Source organism: Mytilus galloprovincialis, chromosome 2, assembly GCF_965363235.1.
Source record: "Mytilus galloprovincialis chromosome 2, xbMytGall1.hap1.1, whole genome shotgun sequence".
NCBI classification, from domain to species: domain Eukaryota; kingdom Metazoa; phylum Mollusca; class Bivalvia; order Mytilida; family Mytilidae; genus Mytilus; species Mytilus galloprovincialis.
In genome coordinates, this window is record NC_134839.1 from 23,061,789 (window position 1) to 23,074,370 (window position 12,582).

At 30.4% G+C, this 12,582-nt stretch overlaps 1 protein-coding gene across 1 annotated transcript in view; it reads left to right on the plus strand.

Moving 5' to 3' along the window:
* Positions 1-1,401: 1,401 nt before the first annotated feature.
* Positions 1,402-12,582, plus strand: part of LOC143062002 (multidrug resistance-associated protein 1-like) — a 67,334-nt gene continuing 56,153 nt past the window's right edge. Inside the window, exon 1 of the mRNA XM_076233854.1 lies at positions 1,402-1,676. Coding sequence (XP_076089969.1) covers positions 1,635-1,676 — 42 coding nt within the window. The 5' untranslated portion in view covers positions 1,402-1,634. The remainder of the gene's footprint in view (positions 1,677-12,582) is intronic.

Genomic DNA, 12,582 nt, shown 5'->3' on the forward strand with positions numbered 1-12,582 from the left:
CCAATTGCCATGTACATGTATGAGGCTAAAAAAGGTCACCATTTGTAAGGATATGAAGGTGTTTTACAGATATTAGAATAATGTACAAAAAAGTAAGTCTGGAAGCAAGGCCAAAAAAATATAGAGGTGATGAAGAAAATATTGATTGATTGTATGTTGTTTAACGTCCAGTGGCAGAACAGTCAGAGTAGGCCGATAAAGTAGCAAAAAAAATCTGCCAGGACAGTTTAATTTTATCAAAAAAATGGCTGAAATTGCCGAGAAAAGTTTACTTATAATTGAAATATTTTTCCCAAAACAACTGTCTGGCATAATATTTTTGTACGATTATAAAGATTATGAAATATTCATTCTAAAAATCTATAATTTAATATTTTTTTCAGCTTTTAAAGGTAAAAAAATCTGCCAGGACAGTAGCCTTTCACGTTGGAAATTTTGTTGAAATTATTTCAAAATACAAATTCAAAAACTGTCCTGGCAGATTTTTTTTAACTTAGCTATTATTTATTTTTATATTTTTTGCAAATAATATAAGTAAATACCATGATCTTTATTATGCAATTTAAATTTTAACAATATGTTGAGTAAAACAAAAGTTACAGATAAAAACGTATCGAAAATAACTGTCCTGGTTTGATCTGTCCTGTTAATAGACCTTCCCAAATATTTGATGCATGTTGAGGACAAATATAATAACAGATCAATTGGCAGGAAAAGAAAGTATAAAGTGAAATAGTAAAAACAATAAAAAAAAATCTAGAAATATAGAGATATAGAAACGATGATCTGACCCTCCCCCTTTTAAAAAACAACGACAAAAAAAAAACCACTCACACTCGCATATACATCTCTAAAAAATCTAAATTTTGGTTTCATGGTGCCCCCCCCCCCCCCCCCCCCCCCAGACATCAAGGTTCTGGATCCGCCCCTGGAATTTATTATACAACACAAGATACCATTTAATGAATGGCTTTTATTTATTTTGAATTTATTGAACCATAAAATTAATTTTTGACTCTTCACATTGAATAATCCGCGAAGCGGATTATGTTAAATGTGAACAGTCAAAAATTAATTTTATGGTTCAATAAATTCAAAATAAATTATTGCCATTCATTATAAATAAATTTCTGTCAAAAATAATGCTCAAAGATATATATTAATACCAATAACAACGTACACAGATGTTTGCGTATGAATACACAACGTTAGAGTGGGCGTGTCTCCATAAAAATTGATAACATTGAAAATAAAGCCAATTCTTTTAGCCAATCAAAAGACAGTAAATACACCAAATTTATTTATTATTCTCTATTCTATAAACCCCTTCCAGACCCTCGGATCTATATTTCCCGCCGTTTTAAACTGGAGTTACAAAGGGGAGGGAACCTATGTAATATAAAGCCAAAAAATAATAACAAGAAATGGCACACGTGATAGTTTTTACCCTGTGATAGTTTTTACATATTTTTCGTGTAAACCAAGCGTGACATGAACTTATTATTTATACTATAACCACAAGAAAGCCGATGCAGAAAGAAAGTATAAGATCATCAGAAAGGGGACCGACTAGAGATGCATGAAAAAACTGCGGAGTCAAACTGAAAGTGAAAGTATACCGACGACAAAGAGAGATGTCAACATTTGAGGAATTTTGTGGTAATTCCTCATTCTGGGTAATGTTACTTTTATCATATCTTAGACAAAAAATAAAAAAATGTAAATATCAGCATGAAAACGTTAAATAATCATCTTTATTTGTCATATAAGTAACATTACTCTTGTGACATAAACAAAAGTAACAACAACAATGAAATAACTGAGTTGAACACACACATATCTATATATATACAAGTAAAACTAACTAAGAGTTCCCTGTCCTCAGCTCTAAAGACTGTTTATAAAGGAACCTGTTTTTTTTTCACTTGGTTTATATTAGAAGGATTTAGTAGGACTACTAGTTTTTGAGCATCAGAGAGATTTGGAAACATAGGATTATCTATTTCCATGTCATTAAAAAGTTTTAAACGTAAAACATTATTAATTTGACAGTGGAGGAGAAAGTGATTTTCATCTTCTAAGGTTTTACAAGTTGGACATGTTCTATTGTCTCGAGGTATTTTTAGATATCTGCCCTTCTCAATGAGCAAATAATGGTCACTAATTCTAATTTTTGTAAATAAACATCTAGTTTCAAAATTGTGATATTTTAGATAAAATTCTTGGTCTTGTTTGACTTTAATATTTTTGTAAAGAAAAAGTTTGTTATCTTCGTTCAAACTATTAATTTTATTTTCCAGTAGTTCTGAATGAAATTTACTTGTAATATTCTTAATCCAAGTCTTTAGTTTGTTAACTTGTTCCATATTTTGACAGGACATTACTTTTTTTATATCAATATTCATTTCTTGTGTTGAATCTTTTATAAAAGTGGACCAAGTATAAACTCCTTGTGAATCAAGGTGTTTGCTTAATGTATAACTTTCTTTTAGTAATGGGTTTATGTTTTCAGTATTTAATCTAGCCCAATAAAGAATTGCTTGTGTTTTTATATATTTTTCTATTGGATGTCTACCAAGTTCAGCTTTAACACCTAAATTAGCAGAGGTTTTTTTAGTACCTAGAATACATTTACCGAAATTAACATGAACCTTTTCGAAGGGAGTCTTATCCAAATATTTAAGGAATGACTGTAATATTTTTTCTGTCTATGAAGAAATAACATAAAAAATGTGGTGCACACTGAATAACGCGCGTAGCGGGTTATTTAACAGTGTGCACCACATTTTTTATGTTATTTCGAATAGACAGAAAAAATATTACAGTCATTTCTTATAATTTAATTCTAAATTCAATTTTAAACCGTAGAAAACCATGAAAAAGGTTGATGACGTCACGGTCACATGACTAAATTATGTCTATGGGCTCATAACAAAATAACGTCAGCCAATCAGAAGACGCGTTACATCCAAAATTAAATTATTGGATATTATCTATATCTTTGTTTTGGGATTTTAATCTGCCTTTTGCTCTATGATAAGATTGATATGTATCCATGTATGATATTTCAGCATTATATGTTAAAATTGGTTTTATAAGAGAATCAAAAAGATTACAGGATACATTAACAAGAAAATTTCCAAAAAAGGCTGCATGTGTTTTTAATGAAAACAGAGCTTTCCTAGCTTTTTTGGCTAAATCTGTTAAACTTGCATTTAGATTTCCATTATTTTTTATCAGAGTGCCCAGAAATTTATACTCAGTAACGTTATCAATTTTTTCGTTATTGAACCTTAACATGTATGGTTCCAGTTTTGTAGTTCTTTGTTCAATGATCATTGTTTTTGTTTTTTTAGTAATAGACATAACTGCCATTTTTCACAGTAATTTGATAAGTTATTTAAGCTATTTTGAAGACCTTCTTTACTTTCGGATAAAATTATAAAGTCATTGGCAAACAAAAGACTTCCTATATCAGAATTTAATATTCTCAAGGGTTTTGAACCTTTATGGTCAAAATTTTTAACTATATCATTAATAAATAAATTGAAGAGTGTGGGACTTATACTGTCCCCTTGTTTTACTCCTCGGTCAATGGGAAAGAATCTAGAATGTTTATCATTATATTTTATAGATGCTTCAGTATGAATAAACTGTTGTTTTATTATTTCAAACATATGTTTTCCTACACCCATTTTAGCTAATTTATAAAGCATTCCAATTCTCCAAAGGGAATCAAAAGCCTTTTTAAGATCTACAAAACAGACATAAAGTTTTCTTTTATTTTTATGAATATATTTATTAATCAAAGTTTTAAGGATAAATACACTGTCTTCAGTTCTATGATTAACTCTAAATCCAAACTGGGCATAAGTTAATTTTTTTTCCATAATTTTAATCATTCTTTGATTTAAGATACTACTAAATAATTTGGATATACAGTTGATTAAAGAAATTCCTCTGTAATTGCTTGGATTACATTTGTCACCAGATTTATGTACTAAAGTTATGTATGCAGAATTCCATGAAGTTGGATAGTGTCCTGTTTTTAACATTAGATTAAATAGTTTAGCATATGCTTTGGTAGTTACTGGATTACTAAATTTAATTACCTCGTTCAACACACTATCTGTTAAATAGTGAATATATATGCGAAGGTATATTATAGGACTATTGTCTGATATCATGCATCTATTTTTTTTTTTAAATTTGCATATAACTGATCATTACTGGTGTACAATAAATAAGGATACATTCACAAAACACTTAATAGATCTTTAAATAAACGTAGGTGGAAAAAAAAAACATTTGCTATAAGTTTAAAATAATAAATTTAAACATAATTGATTATGACTATAATATTCTATTATATTTTTGATTTATTTGATGTGACTTCTTCAATAAAATATTCATTTAATGTGCTAGTAGGATCATAGTGCAATATATCAAGTAGATTAGCATATTTAAAGGCAAACTTTTTTGGTACTTTTGACTGACAAATTCTGGGTGCTTATTTAGTCCAAAAGCAAATTAACATATATATGATGTGTTTCGGCGACATAGAAATACAAGGCGTCCATCTGTCTGTGCCAGTCCATTCAGTCAACCTTGATTACGTTCTGACATGTACCATGTGTACTATTCTTGCCATTTTTTTTATAAAACAATTTCTTGAGCTTCTTAATTTATGCTCCTTTGAAATACTGACTATATTATTTTGTTCCTAATATTGCTTTTTGTTATTTTTAATATGTTATTTGCTGCATAATAACTTCCAATGTGTTGCATTATCCCAAAAAATGAAAAATGAAAATATTTAAAAATGGAATAAGATTGTGAAGACTAAGTAGAATCATGCCTCATCTTTTATGAAGCTGACCCCTAATCTTAAAAGAAAAATATTCAAAGAATCCAATTTTAGTTACTACATGTATTATCAATGATCCAAGTCCTTATGCCAAAAAAAATATTATTGATTCATGCTATTAACAATAATAAAAAAAATTGTAAGGGTTCCACGGAACCAAGTGTCTCAGCTACTTTTGCTGAAAATCACAGGCTCAACAAAAATGAGGAAAAAAATCAATAAAAATATTCCTCTGGATACTATCTTTTGATTGTAAGAAACTTCTGTCCAAGTTTGGTAAAAATCCAGGATAGTTTATGAATCTAATAAATGTTTAAAAAATTTAACTGCAGACTGTATTTAATGTTAACTGGAAGAAAAACTTAAGTACATTTATAAGTAAAATACAGATACACAGGTACAAAATATTAACAAAATTTCCTTCTAAATACAAGCTTTTGATCATAAACAAGCTTCTGTCTAAGTTTGGTACAAATTAAAAGTAGTATAAGAAAGTTATTAAATTTTTTAAAAATTTAACCACAGAGTGAATGTGTTGTTTCCTGGCAGAAAATCTAAGTTCATTTAAAAGTAAAATACGGAAAAAAACGGATTTATTTTTTTACAAAATTTAATTCTGTATATTATCTTTTGATCATAAACAAGCTTCTGTCCAAGTTTGGTACAAACCCAGGATGGTTTAAGAAAGTAATTAACATTTTAAAAACTTTAACCCCAGAGTTAATGTAATGTTTCCTCATTTGTACTTAGGTAAATAGAATCTATGTTCCCAATTGATATTTAAAAATCAATTTGTTTTGATATTTAATGAATAACAGATTTTGGTTTATGTTTCTATTACAATACAATGTATTTTGCTGTTTTGTTCTGTAGATTTTGTTTTCTGTTGCCTATTGCATCTAAGTACCAATATCAGGTAATGAGGAGAGCAGGAAAGCAGGTCAATGCATTCCATTAGGTAAAATGACCTTCAAGTGTCCTAAATTCAGATTTGTTATAAAACTCAAGTTTGCATTTTATGTAACTTTTTAAATCTTGACATTTTATAATACAAAATTAAATGGAACATGTTATAAATATAAAAAAAAAAAAAAGAAGAGAAAAACTTTTTTAATGAGACGGTCACATGTTCTCATGTGATGTTCTTGTCTGATGGTTTTCTTAAAAACGGTCATATGAATGTTCATTGTTGTATAAAAATTAGTCTATTTAAACAAATTCTTTTTAATTTATGCTTGATGCAAAACAGCTAACTTATATAATTTAAAAAATGAACTACCATATTTTTAAGTCAGCTGATGTTAACATGTAACCGACCTGGATATATAATATAAAAAAATCATTTACATGTACAAATATTTTCATATTTAACTGTTTATTTTCCAAAAGATGCAGATAAATTTACAAACAATTCAGGAACCTTATCAGCTAGCTGTTGTGATTTGTCACTTTTTGCTTTACATCTCAAGTGCTGGTGCATATATATGTCTGACTGTATTTGTTGAAATCTTTTTTGGCAACTTATTCCAGTTGGGATCTATTTAATAGCTGAAAAATACTATACAAACTATATTGTTTTAATCCATCCTTTGACTTGAAAATCATGCATTGGCCTCCATTTTTTAACCGGATTTTTGTGTCAAAAATGTCGGTTATTGATTTGGGGATGTACAGCAGCCGGGCGGGCGGCAGGGCGGGTGGCCGGGCGGCAACCAAATGTTGTCTGTGCATTTACACATGAAGCGTTCAACCAAACCTTTTAAAATTTTATTATGTTGTTACTGACAACAAAATTGAGGTCAAGTTCAATAATGACGATTTTGACTTTTACCGTTCAGGAGTTACGGTTCTTGAAAGTTTAAAAAATGTTGTGTCCGTGCATTTACTCATGAACCAGTCAACCAAACCTTTTAAAATTTTAATATGTTGTTACTGACAACAAAATGGAGGTCAAGTTCAATAATGACGATTTTGACATTTTCAAAATCCTAGGTAGGTGGACTTAGTAATTTTTTCTTACTTTATGCATTAAGGGCACACAGTTTGTCCTGCTAGAGGGTCATTTTCTATCTAGTTTATATGTTGTTATTGTTGACAACATGAAAGTCAAGTTTGATATTGATAATCATAAATTTTACCTATTAGGAGTTTTGGTCCTTGTAATATTGATAAATGCCAGAACACAAATAAATGTTAAAGAATCCGGTTTACTGTCATTTTGACAGCTCTTGTTTTTGTTATACATTATTGTTTAGGTGTTGTATGATACACATCATTTTAACAGAAATAGGTCAGATTTACCTATTTTTTAGGCTTTTTTTTTTGTATAGGTCATTTAATTTGGTCCTTCTACTTTTCTGTGGAAAGATTTCTTGGTTTTGTTTTGATTATTTTTTTTCCCACCAAATTTTTTTCTTGCGCTGTATTTTTGTTTCAAAAGATGACGCTTAGTGTTTTTTTGGTAGTCATAATATCATACAGTTTACATGTATACGCTTTTGAAACTGACCCGTTTTAACTGAACACTTTTCTGTGTAAGAGTTATCTCCCGAAACATTGTTTTTCTTGGTATGAGATCTTCTTTGCAACTGTAAATGAAAGTGACAACTTTATTTTTCTAAAATGCTCATTACTGAAGGATGTTGCGTTTTATTTTGACAGAAGCTATCCTGAGACTTCATGAGAGTTATACTCCCTTATTCATTTGATATAAGTAATATGCATAGCTAACTGGTAAACCTTAAGTGATAGAGACCAAGTTTTTGTCGAGCCTGCAACTTTTGTTGCAGAAAGCTCGACATAGGGATAGTGATCCGGAGCCTTGCGGCGGCGTTAGCTCACTTCTTAAAAGCTTTATATTTTAGAAGGTGGAAGACCTGGATGCTTCATACTTTGTATATAGATGCTTCATGTTACGAAGTTTCCGTCAGTCACATGTCCAATGTCCTTGACCTCATTTTCATGGTTCAGTGACCATTTGAAAAAAAAGTTCAAATTTTTTGTAATGTTGAATTCTCTCTTATTATAAGTAATAGGATAACTATATTTGATATGTGTGTACCTTGCAAGGTCCTCGTGTCTGTCAGACAGTTTTCACTTGACCTCGACCTCATTTCATGGATCAGTGAACAAGGTTAAGTTTTGGTGGTCAAGTCCATATCTCAGATACTATAAGCAATAGGGCTAGTATATATTCGGTGTATGGAAGGACTGTAAGGTGTACATGTCCAACTGGCAGGTGTCATCTGACCTTGACCTCATTTTCATGGTTCAGTGGTTATAGTTAAATTTTTGTGTTTTAGTCTGTTTTTCTCATACCATATGCAATAGGTCTACTATATTTGTTGTATGGAATGATTGTTAAGTGTACATGTCTAGCGGGCAGATGTCATGTGACCTTGACCTCATTTTCCTGGTTCAGTGGTCAAAGTTAAGTTTTTGAGTTTTGGTCTTTTTATCTAATGCTATATGCCATAGGTCAACTATATTTGGTGTATGGAAATATTTTATGATCTTTGTGTCAGTCGAGCAGGTTTTATTTAACTGTGACCTCATTTTCACGGTTCATTGCACAGTGTTAAGTTTTTGTGTTTTGGTCTATTTTTCTTAAACTATAAGTAATGTGTCAACTATATATGTTGTATAGAAGCATTGTTAGCTGTACCTGTCTGCCTGGCATGATTTATCTGACCTGGACCTCTTTTTCAAGGTTCATTGGTCTTTGTTTAGTTATCTTGGTTAATGTTAAGTTTATGTGACAGTTGTAATAAAGCTTAGCTTTATACCTAGGACTATCAACATAATATCAATGATTAGTATAGAAGGCGAGACATTTCAGCGTGTACACTCTTGTTTATTTTAGGTGCTTGGTCCAAAAAAACTAGAAAATTAGGTCACAGTCAGAGATCAAGATCATATTCTAAATTTAGATTTTGGCTAATTTTCACTTCCTTTCAAAAACCGTTTAAGATACAGACAACATATTATTACCTCATTGTTAGTTGCAACATGTAGTTACACATACATTTTGGTTGTAAAGGTACACTTACATTAAATTGGAGTTTTCTAATCTCTGATATTTAAGATTACGTGTGTTGTGATATAATTCATTCACCATATATAATAAAGACCTTGTGTCTTTTGATTTGAGGTCCTTGGAATATGACCTTCAAATTGAACTCAAGATCATAGGTAAATTTGACGTTCTTGATTTTGATGTTTGCTTTTTACTTCATAAGTATGCATGATAAAGCCATGGGACTCTTTGCATTAGGTTGCAAGCCATATGGTCCGAGACCACAATTGTCGTCCCTTGATTTTCGTTGTTCACGAATATAGTCCCTAGTGTTAACAGTGGGCTACTTGCCAATAATTTTTATACCCCTTCCAAATTTATTTCTCCGAGTTTAATGCCTCAAATTGTAAGTAGGGGGGTGAAATTACACTGTAAAAAAATTTGGGTCCAGAATTTTACAGGAAAGTAGTGATTTGGTCTAGCTGAAAAAGGTTAAAAATTAGCACTTCGTAAGCTGTCAAAAGATTTCAAGACACCCTAAACACAAAATTGTCCATATTTTGAGTTAGAGGCGATGAAGTTTTCTATAATTTTGATATAATTTGTCCCAAAAGTAGTACAACACACTGTAAAAGTTTCATTGGGAAAGCGCAGGTGGGATTTTTTTTATTTTCATTTATGTTCTAAAAGAAATGCACTACGAATTAATTGTGTTCTCGGACCTAAGAGGTGAAGTCTGTAAATATAGAATCTGTACTTTGGCAACTTCCCTAAATGATTTGGTGGTGTCACTTTGTCAAATAGCATGAAACTAAAGGATTTAAACTTTTATTTTATAGAATTTCTGCAAAAATGACCAACTTTGGCATTTTATGGTCAAAATAGGCATTTCAAGGTTTTTTCAATATTGATGTATACATGGCATCCTGACTTTCTATCTGACAGGTTTTCATGTGTCAATACTTGTGTTTATATGCCTTTATCTAGTACTTTTACTTGTTTATGAACTCAGAATCTACAGAAAAGAAGGATATTTCAGATAATATGTACAAAATGTGTTGTATAAATGACCCTTGTCTAACGCCCTGTTTGGATGAAGTCAAAAGTGGGGTTCTTGGTACATAAAATTTGAAGTCTATAATAAAGACCTCACTAAATTTGTATCAAAAGCACTTTACAATGTCTAATGTACCTGTTCCATTTCACATAATATCTTTCTTTTCTTCTGTAGGATAGCAAGTGGTTTAAATATAAGCCTGTTGAGACTAAAATTGCATTCAAGTTTTTCATTAAAAAGGCAAAAATCTTTGTATCAGACCATACTGTCTGTAAGAAAAGTTAATTGCAAGAGCCTTTTTGTGCTCAGATTTGTTGTATCATGTCACATGAGTATAGAAATGATAAAAAGGGCACAATTTTTTATTTCTTATAGCCTCAATATGCATTTTTTAATGTAAATATGTGGCACGGCTTAAATTGACCCTTATTTTTTTCCAGTCTTGCTTGGCTTAAGACCCTTTTAAAGTAATATGATATGCTATTTGTAACTTTTCTTTCTATTTAAAGTACATTCAATACATATGTAAGGATTATTTATAACCAAAAAGCTTCACAAATTTAAAATTGCTGGAATATATTACATCTTCATGTAAGGCCCCCTTTCATTGAAAAACCTCAAATTTTAGGCCCAGGCTGATATAAATTTGACTTTTGAATAATTATGCTAAGTCTGATAAATCAAATGAGTACTCTATTGCTTTAAGTACATAATAAATGATATATTAGGGCATTTGAAAAGTATTTTTTTGCAACATTTTAATTTTCAAAGCCCAAAATGTTGATAGTTGAAATTTTTCAATTTTAACGTCAAAATTTAACACGCAAAGATGAGTATAGAATTTAACATAGTGTCTATAATATATATCCTATTGTTATGAAACTTTGCAAGCAGTGTTATAATTAATTAAGCTTTGGTCATACCAAGTTTTTTTAAGATTTGTCAACTCTTTCTATCCTATTAGGTCCGAGACCACAATTGTCGTCCCTTGATTTTCGTTGTTCACGAATATAGTCCCTAGTGTTAACAGTGGGCTACTTGCCAATAATTTTTATACCCCTTCCAAATTTATTTCTCCGAGTTTAATGCCTCAAATTGTAAGTAGGGGGGTGAAATTACACTGTAAAAAAATTTGGGTCCAGAATTTTACAGGAAAGTAGTGATTTGGTCTAGCTGAAAAAGGTTAAAAATTAGCACTTCGGAAGCTGTCAAAAGATTTCAAGACACCCTAAACACAAAATTGTCCATATTTTGAGTTAGAGGCGATGAAGTTTTCTATAATTTTGATATAATTTGTCCCAAAAGTAGTACAACACACTGTAAAAGTTTCATTGGGAAAGCGCAGGTGGGATTTTTTTTATTTTCATTTATGTTCTAAAAGAAATGCACTACGAATTAATTGTGTTCTCGGACCTATGACCTATGAAAAGCTAACCCAAATTCACCTTGTGTAAACTGGAAGTAGCTTTTTTTTGTACATGTGTAATGTACAAGTGTATAGAACCATATATTTTTGGAATCAATGTCAAGTAAACTTCAAATAATACTGGAAGTGAAAATTTTCAAACCAGAAGTAACAAATAATCTCCCTTATTTAAAAAAAAATGTCTAGAAATCATATATATTTTTGAAATCAGCATATCATAATTATTTAACGCTAGAAATGACATTTTAAACTGAATTTTAATATATGAGAATCAAAAATGATCTTTTCAGGTGGAAACTAAATAAAGACCTTCAATTGTAATCTGTGTAGTACAGAGAGCTATTTTTCCCCCTGAAACATATAATTGTTGTCACAGACAGCTAAAAGTATTTATTAAGCTGGGTTTAAGTTGCTAGTTGAATATATGTTAAATAACAGCTATAAGCTTGATGTGATATAGGGTTAAAGAGATTTTAATGTAATGTTCAAACGTTGGGACAAAATTTTGTGTAAAATTATCAGGTGTCAACCATAATAATAGGACCTTTACTTCTATTGTTTCTATCCTGTCAAAAGATGGACAAGTTCAAACTATTTGAATAATGATTTAACTCAAGAAATTGAATGAAGTGGTCTGATATGGTAAAGATAGTAATTTTCTAAATTTGTCTAAAGTTAAAAAATAAAAAAATAAAAAATTTGGGTACATCTTTCATTTTCTCTTTGGGTGTCTACATCTTCAATCTGTCACTTGTCATAAAATGTTTCGTTTGAAATCACACAACGTTTTTTAAAACGAACTGGACCTTATGGGAATAAGTATAAAAGAGGGGCGAAAGAACCAAAGGGACAGCATTGTTCTCTATTATCTATAAAGTTTGTGTCTGTTTTCCCATGACTTAAAGACTAAAAATAGTTCATAGCACTTAACTTCTATATTTGTCTTATTTATTGAAAACATTAAAAATCAGAGAAAATGCAGATTTATGTTAGGGGGGGGGGGGGGGGAGAGAACATTTTTTTATCCTTCACTGAAATCTTAATTGAAGGAAAAAGGGAAAAATTATCAGAATGTCACAATGTAAAACTACATTTTATTAATAACTACATACTTTATCAGAAGACTGCAATATAAGTTATTGCCCTGTAAAGACATTTTTTTTTCAAGTTAAAATTAGAACTTAAGCTATTAAGTATCCACACTCCCATAGATTTGT